General features: G+C 43.7%; 1 protein-coding gene across 1 annotated transcript in view; it reads left to right on the top strand.

Moving 5' to 3' along the window:
• The window catches only part of moxd1 (monooxygenase, DBH-like 1), a 194,527-nt gene extending 176,323 nt beyond the window's left edge, over positions 1-18,204 (top strand). Inside the window, exons 10-13 of the mRNA XM_070884204.1 lie at positions 262-321; positions 2,557-2,699; positions 10,402-10,570; positions 18,006-18,204. Of these exons, the coding sequence (XP_070740305.1) occupies positions 262-321; positions 2,557-2,699; positions 10,402-10,570; positions 18,006-18,161 (528 nt within the window). The 3' untranslated portion in view covers positions 18,162-18,204. The remainder of the gene's footprint in view (positions 1-261; positions 322-2,556; positions 2,700-10,401; positions 10,571-18,005) is intronic.
• Positions 18,205-18,484: the final 280 nt, after the last annotated feature.

Here is an 18,484-nt window from a genome sequence, read left to right as displayed (position 1 = left end):
CTGAGCCTTTAACCTATTTTACACTTCCTTCTCCCGTTTTTTCTCTTTACCTCCCTGGTCAATATCTAATGTAGGACTGTTGTGAAGCGCCTTGGGACATTTTACTACGTTAAAGACGCTATATAAATAAAAGTTATTATTAATAATAAATATTTAGCTTTCTTTCATATAAATGTGAAATTACACTGAATGTACAATATATTTTAATGCTCATTTTCATCCATCTTTATTTTTAACAGAAAGTGTTTAAATGTCTTACAGGGTGATAGCTTGGTGACTGAATGCCAGTATAACACCACATCTCGCAGCAATATGACATGGGTAGGAAAAAGATCAAATTATATACAAATGTATTCTACTGTTTGTATAAGAAGGAGATTTTGTTCTTTTGGTTGTACTAGATCACTTATAAATTTGATCATCAGTTTTAACGTTTTACAAGAATTTTTTTTTTATCTTTCTGCATTTAAAAGCTGCCTGATCTGTATTGGATATATTTTAACTCACTTCTAACAAGATCAGTTGGCTGTAAAGGTGAACGTCTTTCAGTCATGCTTACAAGAACACATTGCTTGTACATGTGTAAAATAGACTGGTAACCCAAAATTTATACCTCAAATTTTATTTAATATAAATTTAAAAATATAGCTTTCATTTCCAGGTATTCTGACATCAGAAAGGGATAAAAATAAAAATGGTAATGACCATTGATTCATTTTGATGTCACGCCTTTTCTGATTGGTGTAACTACCAGGCAGATGTTAAAATGTTAGTTTAGAGTCTTTAGTAGATCATCTTGTTTGAACTGTCCATGTTAATGACTTGTTGGTAAATTCATATATCAATTTTGTAACCATATAAAAGGAAAAGCTTTATTTTGTTGTCAGACTAGCATGTTTAGGAGCTTTGATGTTTTAAAATTTGATATTTGTTCCTGGAACACACAATGTGCTCCCAAGCTCTGCCACCAGGCGGCATATAAAATGGCCTTCCCTTTGATTTTCCTTTCACTCCATGGGGAAATACTGCCGTTCTGTTCACTTCTCTCCCTTTTCTCTTCTCTTTCCATCCCCCCCCACCAGAGTACTGGGGTAGGGGATATGGAAAATACTTTGCATTTTGCCTTGGAGCACTTTAGCCATATCCATATCATTAGCCTGCATTTTGTGGTCAGCGGTGAAGTGATGGTTCTCACCCAACCTCGAAGAAAGTTGCCCACAAAGATCTAGCGATCTGCGTGGCGCCGATTTCATCTTTCCTGATGTTAATTTGAATCTGACGTCAAGTCTAGGGGATCTCCATCATCCAGCAACAGTGATGGCATCAAGCTGGCTAAGCAACCAATCACATTGAAGAATTCTCACAGGCATAAAACCAGGAAGTAAAATACAGATTTTATCCTTCACTTTTGAATCAGTTTACAGAGAGCAAAATAAAGATTGGAGCATACACATAGGATTAAGGTAGAAATATCAAACTTTTTAAAGAAACAATTATTGTAAAAAAACATGGAATTTTTATTATAATGGAAACATGACATTCCACAAATATAAATTAGTTTTTCAGGTCCAAAATGCTCGTTAAGCAGTAATTATGACTCAGTACACCATTAAAACCCAGTTACACCTTATTCAATAAGGCTTAACTTCTTTTTTTGGTGGGGGGCCTTAAGAGCAATATTCCTGCGTAAAAGCTTAAGTTCTCGTCAATTTAGTGATTTCAATTAATTGCCGGAGGATATGGAGAGTTCAACAACGCACCCTATGGAGAAACAGGAAATGACTGACAGCAACTTCTGGATTTCCATGTTTAACTGTGCATGTGCGTGAAGTTGCTGTCAGATTCACAATTGCAATGATGGCAAACACTGACAGTTTTGCAGTCATTACAACTGTAAATTCCGGGCCATTATCATTGCACTCGCTGGTAGAGCTGGCTCAATATGCGTGAGTGCTGTAAATAATGACAACGCATACCAGAGATTCTTCATATTGAAAGAACTCCCCTCTCTCCCCCATAACAACATTTTTCTTGGTTAATTCGTTTTTTTTCCCCTCATCCATTCCGGTCCTGCAGGTGTTGATTTGTTGCTGCGGTACAGTTCCATTAAATCCAGTCACCCACATATCTTGCCCAAGTGGCCATTATTTATCTGAGTCCTGACAGTACGTTATTATTTTATTATGGTAGGCATCAGAGCTAATCTTCTCATACCCATACACATGCACTTCCAGCAGAGGTTGTTAGACAGTAGGAACACATACTGAATTTCCCCATCTTGTCCAAGGATTTGAGATCACCTGTGACATTCATACTGACATTCCAACTAAGGTCAATGTACTCTGGATCAAATATGGGACATTTTTTAAGGAGTCTCTTGGGCTTTTATTTTGCGGCCTACAAGCGTTTAATATCACTGTTACAGATTGCTAATGTGAAAATGTTGCGGTGCTCGAGAATGGTACAAGTTGAATCTTCTGCTGTATTAGTTAAATAGTGATGCTATTTACACACTTAAAAATGAAACAGCTGTAAAGCGTTCTTGCTCTTTTACAGGGTGGCCTAAGCACAAGAGACGAAATGTGTTTGTCATACTTACTGTACTATCCAAAAATAGATCTTTCCAGATGCGAGAGTCTTCCTGAAATAGCTCCACAGTTGGAATTTATTGGAGTGAAAGAAATTTATCAACCAGTCATGTAAATATATTTCCTATCATTCCCTACTATATGAATAAAGCAGCTATCTCACTATTAATGACAGTTATGTTAACCTTTTCAAAATGTTAAATAATTTTTGCTCATGGACATGGATGTGATTATACTATAACGTCATGTAAATAACAGGAAGCATTTCAAACAGCAAACTGGAAGATTGTCTGTGTAGCAAAAACTCAAAGAAACAGCCTGCATAGGTTTCGAAGAGGAATTCTTTGCCTGACAAATTCCTTAACTTCTTTGTGAATGTTACAAGTAAAGTAGATAATGGAGCTCGCTCAGGTATTGTTTATTTAGACATTCAGAAAGCTTTTGACAAAATTACACATAAAAGATTCCTAATTGAACTAAAATTGATAGGAATTCAGATAGAACATAGCACTAGATAAGAATTTGGTTAAAAAAATGTGAAAACAGAATACTTGGAAGAGATATAGTATCAGATTGGGAGGAGGCACTTAGTGCTAATGAATTCTGTTGCTTCTAATCTAGAGCTATCCTAGATGATTGAAAGCTTAATGTAACCTTGACAAATTTACAAATGGTATTTAAGTAGGGAGAACTTTAGACAAAGGGCTAGAAATCTGGCAATTTTGCGACCGGGTTTTTAGTGCTATTTCACCTTTTATGCCGAAAACCCAGTCGGCAGAAAATTTGGAGGTATTTTGCGGCAGCGGATTTCAAATACCGCTGGAGAGGAGCTCCGCTGTGCAAGACTGAAAATATTGCTTTTGCCAAAAATTTGGCTCTGTGCACACTCGTATTTTGCGCCAGGGAAAAAGCTGCGTTGCAGCCCTTGGAGCAGCAGTAAGTATGAAGATCTGCAAAAAAGGCAAGTTAAAGTTTTTATTTTAATTCTTTTGCAACGATTCGCTAGATAAATGTCTTGTAAATGTTTTGAGAATTTCTTTTTTGTTTTTTCAAATTTATTTTTTGGTGTTTTTCCGACCTCCCAACTCGCAGCGGCCTCAAACTAAAGTTGGCGAAGATCGCAGTTTGCGTTGCGAATCCTCGTGCAATGCCAATTTTTACTGCTGCACAAATTAAACCTTGAATTTACGGCCTCATAGCAATAACATTGCGATAACAGCAATTTTAGAGAAAAAATACCGTTTGCCAAAAAACAAATTTCTAGTCCAAAGGGTATAGTTAAAAATTTGCAGAAATGTTTAGATCAGTTAAACAGACAAATAGCAAGTGAAATTTAATACTGACAAATGCAAAGTATTGTACATTGGATGAAAAAATATGCAATGGCTTTGGCCTGCAAGCAGATTGACTGCAAGTTGCAAAATGGGGCAAGCCAGCAGGTCTTACAGGACTGTGAGAGGGGATTTGAAACAATTGTTCTGCTGGAGGCTAAATAGGGCAACAGAGTTTGCAGCACCAATAACTCTTCCACCACCCCACCACCATCACTTCAGTTGTTGAAGGTGTTGCTGCAGGAAGGAGAGTATCCCTGTTTGGTGCCAAAGGGTACCCAATTGTAATATCTCACATCCACACTGCATTGATGAAAATACCTGACTGAGACAATGCAATCTCCCAAGTCTTGCTGTATCCAGGAGCAAATGAGGCAGCAATTCTGTGGCATCAGAAGCGCCAAGGTAAGTGTAGGCACCTTTTTATACATGCGTGCTCTTCCTTCATGCAAGGTATTATCAACCAGTCTATTTACCAGTGCTAATGTTCTTCCACTGTCCATTTACAGAGATAAGGTGCAAAACAAGCAGACGGCATTTACCCCTTTCTTGAAACAATCCTTCATTCAACCAAAACTGTGGCGCCAATTTCCAGTGGAGGGCACCAATACCATGCCTATAGCACTTTACATTTCACCTTCAAATGATAGGAAAACCAACATGTAAGCTGATATGAGAAAGTCTGGCACAGGGAGGCCAGGATGGTCAGGAGACAAGGATGTTGTTTGGGGTGTTCAAAGACTTTATCTTCATAAATATGCACTGCTTAGAGGCCAATGCAGCACACAAACATTGGGAGAAATCTAGGACATATGTTGGGATAGTGTGCCAGCTATGCTGAAATGGTTTGAAGAGATCATCTTTGTGCGTATTGCTCAGGATTCTGAGAGTTGTTAATGAGGGTGAGTTAGATGTTAGATGCATTGTGCCACTGCCCATTTGTTATGACCCTTTATATGCTGATTCACTCTCTTTATCGCACGGGCTACATTTTTTAAATCAGTTGTATGAAACACAGAATGTCTTATAATCTTGCCTATTGTTGAATCCATTGGCTGTGGGATGCATTGTAAATTTCACTCATTTTCTCTGTTTCAGGTTCTTCCCCAAATAAGGAAGCCAGATTGAAGTGGTGCCATAGTTCCATACATTTCACAGCACACTGCACCAAGCACTAACATAGATACTAGATTGTAGTTAGAGTTTGAGGAAGGTGCACCATGTAATTCACAGCTCATCAGTCAGGGGCAGATGAAAGACCTAGGGCAGATATCAAACCCTTGGCTTATGTCTGTTGCAAGGGACTGAGGTGATTCTAATTTAGAACTACTTCCAGTAATAGACAAATTCTGCCCTTTGGTTCCCTCCCAAGAACATGCTGAACATTTCCTCGACTAAAACGGAACTGCCATCTTTCAGCGCCCAGCACATATTATTTTCCACACTGGTCTACAGGGCTGTAGTAATACCCGCCCTCCTGTACGACGATGTACAGAAGACACCTCAAGTCGCTGGAGATATACCAACGATGTCTCCGCACGATCCTGCAAATCCCCTGGGAGGACAGACGCACCAACATTAGTCTCCTCATCTAGGCTAACATCCCCAGGATTGAAGCGCTGACCACACTTGATCAGCTTCGTTGGGCAGACTGCATAGTTCGCATGCCAGACACGAGACTCCCAAAGCAAGTGCTCTATGCGGAGCTCCTTCACAGCAAATGAACCAAAGTTGGGCAGCGGAAGCGTAACAAGGACACCCTTAAAGCCTCCCTGATAAAGTGCGACATCACCACTGACACCTGGGAGACCCTGGCCAAAGACTGCCCTAAGTGGAGAAAGTGCATCCGGGAGGGCGTTGAGCACTTCGAGTCTCAACGCCGAGAGCGTGCAGAGGTCAAGCGCAGGCAGCGGAAAGTGCGTGCAGCAAACCAGTCCCACCCAACCTTTCCCTCAATGACTGTCTGTCCCACCTGTAACAGGGTCTGTGGCTCTCATATTGGACTGTTCAGCCACCAAAGAACTCACTTCAGGAGTGGAAGCAAGTCTTCCTCGATTCTGAGGGACTGCCTATGATGATGACTCATTTATGTAATGATAGAAAATAAAGAACGAGTCACACTTGTATCAGTAGATAATCTCACTGGACTTCCTTACTTAACTTTTCAGAATCAAACAGTTTCATGCCCATCACTTATGTATGTGACTGGCTTATGAGATTATTTTAGGAGACTACCAAAGTATTAGCTCTGGAGATAGTGGGCATTGTGATGTTAAAAAAAAATCCCAATTGCAGCAGTGGAGGACCTCTCCTTTATGCCAAGTGGAGCACACTCTGTGTACTTTTCCAGTGGCAATGCTCTATGTGCTAAGGAGCTTGGATTTAGCAGTATTATGTAGATTTCAAGCCCTATTACTGATGTCTATATGGACAATGCAAATATAGCTAACATCTCCAAAACCTGTGACCTCTACCACCGAGAAGGACAAGGACAGCAGGCATATGGGAACACCATCATCCCCAAGTTCCCCTCCAAGTCACACACCATCCTGACTTAGAAATATATCGCCATTCCTTCATTGTCACTGGGTCAAAATCCTGGAACTCCCCAACAGCACTGTGGGAGCACCTTCACCACACGGACTGCAGGCGTTCAAGAAGGCGGCTCACTACCACCTTCGAGGGCAATTCAGGCTAGCGTTGCCAGTGACTCCCACCTCCCGTGAATGAATTAAAAAAAAGTTGAACATTCTTGAACACACTCTCTATTGCTCCAATATCCAATAAATCAAGAACAGTCCAATTCCCAAGATGATGGTTTCAAAAGAAAAACACTAAGGATTATAGCTGTAATTGCCTCCTTCCAGACAAGTAGCCCAGCATTAGTGGGCATAGGTAGCAAAACAGGTCAATGCCAGGAGCATTGCACCAATGACCTGACTGCAATGCAGGCAGGTGTTTAATGATCTGACCAGGGCTGCTAAGGTGAGACGCGTAAATCTCATATCGTTACTCTCTGCAGAGCCCTGCGCCACTTGTAGTCCCAATATTCACAAACCTTCCCTTCTCTGCTTCCCATCACTCTCCTCCAAATCACAGCAGTACACTTCACTGAATCTCCTCCTGCTCTACAAGCAACTTCTGCACCTGTTACTACTGTCTTCACAATTACTTCCCCACATCACCACACTATTCTACCCTGATATGCACATCCTCAAAACACCTCATTGGGCTACTATTAACACAGTTCCTTCCTTCTTGCAGGAGCAGCTGACACAACAAATGTGAATAGATGCAATTGGAGGGCCACCATTTATCCACATTTACATGCACGGCAGGGTGATTGCTGAGGCTCGGCCCCATCAGGATGGCAGTGGCACCATGTGAGAGGCATATGCTGCCCTCTTTCAGACTGATGGCACACTGCTCTCCTGTGGCTTGTGGGTTTCAGACAGTCAGCTGGGTTTGACTATCCCAGGTGATGCCAAGATACAGCAGTCTGCAGTCAGGTCCTCTATGGCCATACCTCTTCAAGGTCGCTCACCATGACCATCAAAAGTGCCCTCAGTGGAAGTTCAACAGCCTTGCAGCAAGCTGTAGCTACAAGGGATCCACCTCGTAGGAGCACTAGACTAGGAACAAGGGCACAGACGTCAGGCACTAGAGGTTTGCAGACGGGTGATTTTTATCACAATTTTTACATTTATGGAATTATGAAACGAAGACTAATTAAGCATCTTGCTTTTTAAAAACTTTTTCTTAACTTAGTTGTTAGTCTTAATATTCGTAGTAAAGTTGGTGCAACACAAGAAGGAGCACACTGAGGATATTTATGTCGTAGGTGAGGGATTATTCAACTGAATCTCTCCTCGATGAGTTGCTACAGGTCTGGGATTGGTGGCTCTTGTTCTTTGTCAATATCCTCAGCTTTCTTCGGATCTTCCTGCTTCTACACCGACACATCTTCCTCCCTTGGTGTCTGACAGGGTTGGTCCTTTTTCAGGACAAAGTTAAGGAGAAGGCAGCACAAGATAACCAATATGAAGAATCTTTCAGGACTGTACTGAAGGAAGCCTTCGGACCTGTACAGGCAGTGGAGCCTCTACTTCAGTAGGCTGATGATTTGTTCAATTCAAGCTCTGGTGGTTTTATGGCTCTGATTGTAGTGCTTCTCAGCATCTGCGTTCGGGATCCCGACAGGAGTCATGAGCCAACTCTGGAAATACCCCAGTAAAAGATGCAGTGACTAATGCACTGACTTGTTACACATCAGCTGGACATTCAGAGAATGGAATCCCTTTCTGTTGACCTATATCCTGAGCTCTTCAGATGGAGCACACAAGGCAATGTTGGTGCAATCAATGATGCCTTGCGCCCATGGGAAGCCTTCTATCCTGACTTTGCTGCCGCGGAGAACATAAAGCATTTCCCTGATGCAGCCATGAACAGCAAACTGTGTTTTATCATTTGCATCACCTGTTGTAGCCTGGAATGACCCTGTGGCATAGAAATGAAGCATCACCTTCACAGTCACAGGCAGTGCTATCCATGCCCTGGTACTATCCCTCGTGAAATGAAAGTGCCTCACACTATGGTGCTCCATCAGGTTCAGGTAGGAAATGTGGTTCCTGAAGGCATGCATGGTGTAGGGCCCCCTGCATTCTCCTATCCTTCACCCTCTTTTAGCAGCATTTCTTGATCTGTGCAGTGTCCCTTGCTGGTGCTGCTCCTCCTCCTCATCCTCCAGCCCCAATGACAGACACATTAGAACACACTCAAAAATAATTGTGCTGAAGGCAAAGGAGAGAAAGACTCCTGCAGCTCCAAACTCAATTGAGATTGAGCTTTAGAACTTTGCAGTCTTGGTAAAGAATGAGTTGAAGTAGGAGACCAAATGGTGAATCTTGATTTCGACAGTTAATACAACAGAATATAACACACTGAGGGAATAATTGTCATGGTACAAACTTCTGAAAGTGTAAGTATGCCAAGGGGTTTTATTCCCATGAGATGGCAGAATCTTACTGCCATGTACAGGTTGAGAAAATTTTATCTTTGATATACAAGGAAGTATATTTTGTACTTTAATATACAAGGAAATATATTTTGTAATTGACTGGCCTTTGGAAAAAGTTTTAAAATTTATCTGAGCGCAGAAATTATCTTTCCACTTGAATGGTAGCCTGAGAATCAGCTGCAACAGCTTCTCTTCCCACCCCCGCATCGTTACCACTGGTGTCCCCCAAGGATCTATTCTTGGTCCCTTCCTATTGCTCATCTACATGAAAACACAGCGTCAGTTTTCACATGTATGCTGATGACACCCAGATCTACCTCACTACCACTTCTCTCGACCCCTCCACGGTCTCTAAATTGTTAGACTGCTTGTCTGACATCCAATTCTGGATGAGCAAAAGTTTTCTCCAATTGAAAATTGGGAAGACTGAGGCCATTGTTTTTGGTCCCCGCCAGAAAATCCATTCCTTAGCCACTGACTCCATCCCTCTCCCCAACTTCTGTCTGAGGCTGAAACACATTGTTCGCAATCTTGGTGATATATTTGACCCTGAAATGAGCTTTCGACCACATATCCACAGCATAACTAAGACCGCCTATTTCCACCTCCGTAACATTGCCCGTCTCTGCCCTTGCCTCAGCTCATCCGCTGCTGAAGCCCCCATCCATGTCTTTGTTACCTCTAGACTTGACTATTCCAACACACTCTAGCTGGCCTCCCACACACTACCCTACATAAACTACAAGTGATCCAAAACTCAGCTGCCCATGTCCTAACTCGCACCAAGTCCTGCACACCCATCACCCCTGTGCTCGTTGACCGACATTGGCTCCCGGTTAAGCAACACCTTGATTTCAAAATTCTCATCCTTGTTTTCAAATCCCTCCATGGCCTCGCTCCTCCCTATCTCTGTACAACCCCGCACCCCCCCCCCACCGAGATGTCTGCATTCCTCTAATTCTGCCCTCTTGAGCATCCCTGATTATAATTGCTCAACCATTGGTGACCGTGCCTTGTGTTGCCTAGGCCCCAAGCTCTGGAATTCCCTGCCTAAACCCCTCCGCCCCTCTACTTCTCTTTCCTCTTTGAACATGCTCCTTAAAACCTACCTCTTTGACCAAGTTTTATGCCACCTGCCCTAATTTCTCCTTACATGGCTCGGTGTCAAATTTTGTCTCAAAATACCCGTGCAGCGCCTTGGGACATCCTGTGTTAAAGGCACTATATAAATACAATTGTTGTTGTTTTTTTTTTAAATCATGTAACACAAAACTATTGTATTAACCTATTGGAAAAAAGTGTTTACATTTTATGAATTTACAAAGGATCTCCATATGATTAACACGATCACACTTTTTACTAGAAACAGTTAATATCCAATTGTTTTATAGTATAATTGGATAGAAATATAAAGCAAAGTGTTTGCTCTATGAATTACATTCAAATATTTATTTTCTGTATCAAGGACATGGCCATTTATCATCAAAAGCCCCAAGAAGTACAAGGATCTTTCCTTCACTGAAGCCATGAATAAATTTAGATGGTCCAGGAAAAAAGGAAGGGAATTTAACAACCTTGTACATGGGATTGAGATGAATATTAGGTGTGCTAAACATGATCAGAGGGAATGGCAGGTGAGTATTACCGACTTTTATGTTTTGGCAGTGCATACCTATGTTCTGCACTGTATCTAAAGATGTTTCAAAGCAATTTTCTAGATTGTATTACAAAGCAAAATACATTTAATGTTTGGCATTTTGAATGTGTTTTGTTCTTTAATATTTGCTGGAAAATCTTAATGAAAATAATTAGTATGAATGCTGAGATACTTGCTCAGACTACTCACTGTAGGTGATTAGAGACCAAGCTGTATGACAGATTTGTGGTTTAAAAAAAAAAGCAAGCAGTTGCAGTGTGGAAGGGCACTGAACACATTGGAGCCAGTGGGCGTTAGCCTTATGGCGGACACATTGCTACCAAAGTCTTTCACAGTTGATTGAATAAGCCTCCTATGCAGCATTGGACTCTTGCAAGACATCCTGTACAGTTCCTGCCACCTTGCTGAAGGCCTGTAGTACAGCTACTGAGGAACCTGAGTTTTGAAATGATAGCTGTCGGAATGTTTTACCTGGACTTTATATTTTCAAACATATGCTCAGGTGTCCAAGGTTCAGTGCCTATAGTGGTTGGGTTGCAGAGCAGTTAATGAGATACGGGGGTAGAAATTGCCCCCGCCTCAAACAGGGCGCACCCACCCCGTTGCAATGGTTTTTACTGCAGCTGTGATTGAGGTCGCCTCGAGCGAAATTCCACTCTTTGTTGATTTTTTTTTTTACTTGGATCTGGAAGTCGCTCTTAATGGGGGTGGTGATTACACGAGGGGCAGAAGTTGGGGCGGTGAGTACACCCGAGGGGTGAAGTTGGGGGCAGTGCGGAGTGACCGTTGCGATGATGTCATCATGGCGCCACGTCATCACAGCTCTCCCCTTTGAGGGGAGAGCCATCAAGATTTCAGCCCACTGGGCTACCAGGGAGGGTTTTGGCCGGGCCAGCGGCCTAGCACCGAAGAGGGGGTGCCAGGCTGCCTGTTGGCGGCCCAGCCGAACCCAGGGCATAATTGTCGGGCCGACATGGCAGTCGGCGGCCTTAAAAAAAAAACATGGTGGCAGCGGCAGTGCATCCTCCCCTTTAAGGGAAGCCACACCGCCGTTGCTGAAGGCCACAGCCTCACTGGACCACCAGGAAAAACAGGTTTTGGCACCGCCAGGCGGGCTGAAGATTTTCAGAAGGAATGACGCCATCAAGGGGGGGGGGGGGGGGGGCGGGCGCAGTGGTGGGGGGAAGGTGGTGGGTGGTAGACCGGCAGTGTGCATGATGATGACGAGCTTAACATGATCGACAGCAGCGGAGTGGTAGCAGGGGGGGGGGGGTGAAATCGGGGCACCGCTGAGAAGCCTTGGCAGAGCAATTGGGCTATCAGCGGCCAGACCACTCCACAGCGTGTCCACCGATTTGCGGTGGTAACAGGACTCCAGGAGGGGGGCAATTTCGGCCCGATGGTGTGCATTTATGTTGTGCTAAGGATGGTCGTAATTAACTCAGGTAATTGATGGTGAACTATGGTCACCATGTCGTTCGTCAAGAGTTCCTAGTCCTTACTGTCCACCTGCTGGAGGGCTCCGACCAATGCTTGCTAATTGTCTAATGACCAAAAGTATCATCATAGGCAGTCCCTCGGAATTCAGGAAGACTTGCTTCCATTCCTGAAGTGAGTTCTTTGGTGGCTGAACAGTCCAATACGAGAGCCACAGACCCTATCAGAGGTGGGACAGATAGTCGTTGAGGGAAGGAGTGGGTGGGACTGGTTTGCCGCATGCTCGTTCTGCTACCTGTGCTTGATTTCTGCATGCTCTCGGCATTGAGACTCAAGGTGCTCAGTACCCTCTCGGATGCACCTCCTCGAGCCAGGGACTCCCAGGTGACAGTGGTGATGTCGCACTATCAGGCTTTAAGGGTATCCTTGTAGTGTTTCCGCTGCCCACCTTTGGCTCGTTTGCCGTGAAGGAGCTCCGAGTAGAGCACTTGCTTTGGGAGTCTTGTGTCTGACATGCAATCTATGTGGCCTGCCCAGCAAGTGTGGTCAGTACTTCAATCCTAGGGATGTTAGCCTGGACGAGGACACTGATGTTGGTGCGCCTGTCCTCCCAGGGAATTTGCAGATTTGCAGGATCTTGCGGAGCCATCTTTGGTGATATATCTCCAGTGACTTGAGGTGGCTTCTGTACATCGTTCATGCCTCTGAGCCATACAGGAGGGCAGGTATTACTACAGCTCTGTAGACCATGAGCTTGGTGGTAGATTTGAAGGCCTGTAACTACCCTACATAAAGCTGGGAAGTGATGAGATGAGCAGGGAGATAACAACTTGCATTTATATAGTGCCTTTAACATAAAAAACCGTTCCACAGCACTTCACAGGAGCAATTATCAAACATAATTTGACACCGAACCACATAAGGAAATATTAGGACAGGTAACCAAAAGCTTGAGCAAAGAGGTAGGTTTGAAAGAACATCTTAAAGAATAGAGAGGCGGAAGGTTTAGGGAGGGAATTTCAGAGCTTAGGGCTTAGGCAGTGGAAGGCATGGCTGCCAATGGTAAAGCAATGTAAATTGGGGATGGACATGATGTCAGAATTGGAGAGCAGAGATCTCGGAGGGTTGTAGGGCTGAAGGAGATTACAGAGATAGGGAGGGGCAAGGCCATGGAGGGATTTGAAAACAAGGTTGAGAATTTTAGAATCTTGCACCAGTATTCTCAGCGGTGAAAGGCGGAACGAAGTGAAACGGGCGGTTCTTAAAAATTTTATTTTAAATTTACTCCGATGTTGCGGTTGGGCCTAGGAAGGGGGAAAAATAAAGTTAAAAAACATTCCCAAGACAGTTTTAAAGCTAATTCGCCATTTTATAATTTGAAAAAAATGTACTCACCTACCGTCCTGTTTAAGCAGCTTTCACAGGGCGGTTCCCTTGGCGATCTGGATCGGCTTCCGTTGAGGCCAAACTTACACCCCGACGACTTTTTCGGCGGTGCATGTTGGTGGTTTGTTCCCGGCGGGCGTTTCGAGATTTGGGCGGTACCATTCAAAAGGGGGGAAACTGTCGCCAGGCGGTTTCTCTCCCAAAAACAACCGAGAAAACCGCCGAAAATGAAGGTGAAAGTCTCACCCATAGTGTTTCTGGACCAGTGGCCAATGTAAGTCAGTGAGCACATGGGTGATGGGTGAATGGGACTCGGAGAGAGTTAGGATATGGGCAGCAGAGCTTTGGATGAGCTCAAGTTTACAGAAGGTGCAAGGTGGGAGGCTGGCTAGGAGAGCATTAAGAATAGTTGAGTCTAAGTAAGAAAAGCATGGATGAGGGTTTCAGCAGCAGATGAGTTGAGGCAATGGCGAAGACAGGTGATGTTACAGAGGTGGTAATAGGCCACCTTTGTAACCTTTAAAAGTTCAGGGCCCAGAAGAGGTGAGGGCCCAGGGGCAGCCTGGGCCAGCCCACACTGCAATATGTGCACACTAGGTCCGTGCAGCAGAGCTGGTCTCGTCGTCTTGGTTAACCCTTGCCAATGGACCAAGACCTAGCTCTAACAAGCCCATGTGGTGGCTGCTTTCCAACGGCCACCGCACGTTAAAAAAAAAAAAATTCAGACACAGGCATCTTCAACATGTAGTTTGGGACTTGGAATATTAGATCCTTCATTGAAACACCTGTGAACTCATCCCTTTTTGGCATGGAAGCAAGTCATCGTCGATACGAGGGACCGCCTATGATGATGATGGGTAATAGGCAGTCTTGGTGATGGAGAGGATATGAGGTTGGAAGCTCAGCTCAGGGTCAAATAGGACCCCATGAAGTATAATGTGGATAAATGTGAGGTTATCCACTTTGGTGGTAAAAACAGAGAGACAGACTATTATCTGAATGGTGACAGATTAGGAAATGGGGAGGTGCAACGAGACCTGGGTGTCATGGTACATCAGTCATTGAAGGTTGGCATGCAGGTACAGCAGGCGGTTAAGAAAGCAAATGGCATGTTGGCCTTCATAGCGAGGGGATTTGAGTACAGGGGCAGGGAGGTGTTGCTACAGTTGTACAGGGCCTTGGTGAGGCCACACCTGGAGTATTGTGTACAGTTTTGGTCTCCTAACTTGAGAAAGGACATTCTTGCTATTGAGGGAGTGCAGCGAAGATTCACCAGACTGATTCCCGGGATGGCGGGACTGACATATCAAGAAAGACTGGATCAACTGGGCTTGTATTCACTGGAGTTCAGAAGAATGAGAGGGGACCTCATAGAAACGTTTAAAATTCTGACGGGTTTAGACAGGTTAGATGCAGGAAGAATGTTCCCAATGTTGGGGAAGTCCAGAACCAGGGGTCACAGTCTAAGGATAAGGGGTAAGCCATTTAGGACCGAGATGAGGAGAAACTTCTTCACCCAGAGAGTGGTGAACCTGTGGAATTCGCTACCACAGAAAGTAGTTGAGGCCAATTCACTAAATATATTCAAAAGGGAGTTAGATGAAGTCCTTACTACTCGGGGGATCAAGGGGTATGGCGAGAAAGCAGGAATGGGGTACTGAAGTTGCATGTTCAGCCATGAACTCATTGAATGGCGGTGCAGGCTAGAAGGGCTGAATGGCCTACTCCTGCACCTATTTTCTATGTTTCTATGGTTGTGAACTGTGAGAGGAATGCTAGGAGGCCGCAGGGTGACTTGGACAGGTTAGGTGAGTGGGCAAATGCATGGCAGATGCAGTATAATGTGGATAAATGTGAGGTTATCCACTTTGGGGGCAAAAACGCAAAGACAGATTATCTGAATGGTGGCAGATTAGGAAAAGGGGAGGTGTAACGAGACCTGGGTGTCATGGTTCATCAGTCATTGAAAGTTGGCATACAGGTACAACAGGCAGTGAAGGTGGCAAATAGTATGTTGGCCTTCATAGTTAGGGGATTTGAGTATAGGAGCAGAGAGGTCTTACTGCAGTTGTACAGGGCCTTGGTGAGGCCTCACCTGGAATATTGTGTTCAGTTTTGGTCTCCTAACTTGAGGAAGGACATTCTTGCTATTGAGGGAGTGCAGTGAAGGTTCACCAGACTGATTCCTGGGATGGCAGGACTGACATGAGGAGAGACTGGATCAACTGAGCCTTTATACATTGGGAGTTTAGAAGGGGATCTCAGAAACATACAAGATTTTGACAGGACGGGACAGGTTAGATGCGGGTAGAATGTTCCCGATGTTGGGGAAGTCCAGAACCGGGGTACAGTCCAAGGATAAGGGATAGGCCATTTGGGACTGAGATGAGAAGAAACTTCTTCACTCAGTTGTTAACCTGTGGAATTCCCTGCCGCAGAAAGTCATTGATGCCAGTTCATTGGATATATTCAAGAGGGAGTTAGATATGGCCCTTGTGGCTAAGGGGATCAAGGGGTATGGAGAGAAAGCAGGAAAGGGGTACTGAGGGAATGATCAGCCATGATCTTATTGAATGGTGGTGCAGGTTCAAAGGGCCGAATGGTCTACTCCTGCACCTATTTTCTATGTTTCTATGTCTGGTTCAGCCTCACAGTGGCAGGAAGAGTGATTGCTGGGGAACTGAATTTGTGGCGGTGTCCAAAGACAATGGTGATTCACAATACTAATTGGAGGAAATTTCTGCTCATCCGATACTGGATGTCGGATAAGCAGCTTAACAAGTCCAAGGCAGTGGAGTCGTCGAGAAAGGTGGTGAGGTGGAGCTGGGTGTCGTCAGTTATCGTGTGGAACATGTGCTTTTGGATGTATTCACCGAAAGGCAGCATGTAAATGAGAAATAAAAGGGTGCCAAGGATAGATCCTTGGGAGACCCCAGAGGTAATGTTGCAGAAGCAGGAAGAGATGCCATTGCAGGTGATTCTTAAGTCAAATTGACATACTTGACGATATAAGATTGGAACAGGGTCAACCACTATGGCAGACCCAATATTGAGACTTGAGTTAGGACATTTTTACAATAATCCAGAGCACTGTTTGACTAACCAGCCATCTTGGCTTATTAATGGGTTCTGGCAGGCAAAATCTGCTACTGGAAGTCTATTCATTCAGCCACAGATAACTCCCCAAGCTAATGACTGGGAATGGCTCTGGTTATATAAGCAACAGGAAGGTTATCATAGGCAGTCTCTCGAAATCAAGGAAAACTTGCTTCCACTCAAAGTGAGTTCTCAGGTGTCTGTACAGTCCAATATGGGAATTACAGTTTCGGTCACAGGTGGGACAGTCGTTGAAGGAAAGGGCGGGTGGGGAGTCTGGTTTGCCGCACGCTCCTTCCGCTGCCTGCGCTTGTTTTCTGCATGCCCTCGGCGATGAGACTCAAGGTGCTCAGTGCCCTCCCCGCTGCTCTTCCTCCACTTAGGGCAGTCTTTGGCTTACATTTGTGGAATACCTTTGATGATTGCAAGGACTGATTTGCTTCAGTGGCAGATTTACTGCCAAATAAACCCACCCATCACCTCCACATTCCCCTCAAAGTCATACATTGCTGTTCCTTCATTGTTACAAGTCAATATCCTGGAATTCCTTACTTAAACCCATTGTAGAAGCAACATTGCCACCATTATTTACATGCAGAGTGAGGATGCAGCAGCTCAACTGCATCCCATAAGCAGAGACCTAGCATCAGGCTGCCATAAAAACAGGTGGCCAAAATCCAGTCCTCAACATAGACCCACATATCCTCTCATATGGAGGAGGATAGCATAATGGTGGGTAAACTAAAAAAGAAAATGTGAGTTAGTTTGTATATGTTGTACCTTGATGGAATTCAGATCATAATGATGTCATTTCCTTGTACTGTTGAGTTCTTTGAGTTTAGGAACAGCAAACAATATAAAATGAAAGCTAGTTATACACTGACCAGTTCAAATTCGAATCAAAACTATAAGCTAGTAGCTTCTTTTGTAAATCTGGTGTTGAAGCTGCTGGTATGGGTACGAGTAACTGTGCAATCCATTGTGTTGAATTCTCAAGGAGAAAACTACAAATGTGTTGAGAGTCTCCAGTCATTCCATCATAATCCTGAATTGATGCATCTGTGATAGGAGAATAAACAATGCCAATCCAAATACAAGAGTAACAGGATCTCAGTGGTGATAGCTGATTATATCAGACAAGGTATGAGTGCTGGTACTTCACTTCCAAAGATTACTGGCTCTAGTCAAGAGGGACTGTCTCCAGGGAACAGTCATGCAAGAGCGGGGTGTATACCTTAAACTCTTACTGTCTTTGGAGCAAGGGACGTAGATTAGTTAATTGAAGTAATCCTGTTTAATCATGACATCACCACCAAGGACCAACTAGTCACCTGATGCTAGATGTCCTTGACCTTTGACATTGCCGCAGATTCTATGTAGACCTCAGCAATACTTGCATCTTCTTGTGCTCCAGATATTCCTGGTAAGACATGCGTAGAACACAAAATATTTTCGATGGTCAGAGATTTGAAAAAGTCCTCTTTTTAATATAGGTACATGGCATACCAATATTACCACCATCATTAAAGCCTTGGGAACCAAAATCGGAACCAGAGCCAGTCACTTGTCGGACAACTTGGCAGTACTCAGATCCACTGCCTGTACTTTTGTCATTAACCTTATATGCTGTTCTTACTGCAGGAATGTAATTTGTTTGTATAAACTTAAATACTATACTTTTTGATATTTAAACTATCTTTTCATGCTGAAAATAAATTTGCACTATCAAATCACTTTCATCTTTGCAAGATAATTCTTTTCAATAAACAAATATACAATTTATTGAAAGCTCTTTTGCACAATCATTTCAATGTAACTCTATTAAGACCCATCAAATATTGCCTTCCATCTATTCTAATTAAAGTGGATGGTATAGCCACTTAGGAAAAAGTCCTGCCAGATGTTCCCAATCATGTGCTTTTTCCTCCTGGAAAGGATGACATCACTATGACTATCATGTGTTCCACAGCTG

The sequence above is a fragment of the Pristiophorus japonicus genome, chromosome 7 (assembly GCF_044704955.1).
Source record: "Pristiophorus japonicus isolate sPriJap1 chromosome 7, sPriJap1.hap1, whole genome shotgun sequence".
In the NCBI taxonomy this organism is placed as follows: Eukaryota; Metazoa; Chordata; class Chondrichthyes; family Pristiophoridae; genus Pristiophorus; species Pristiophorus japonicus.
Note: the sequence above shows the minus strand (reverse complement) of the source record. Positions and strands in the feature narration are given on the sequence as shown.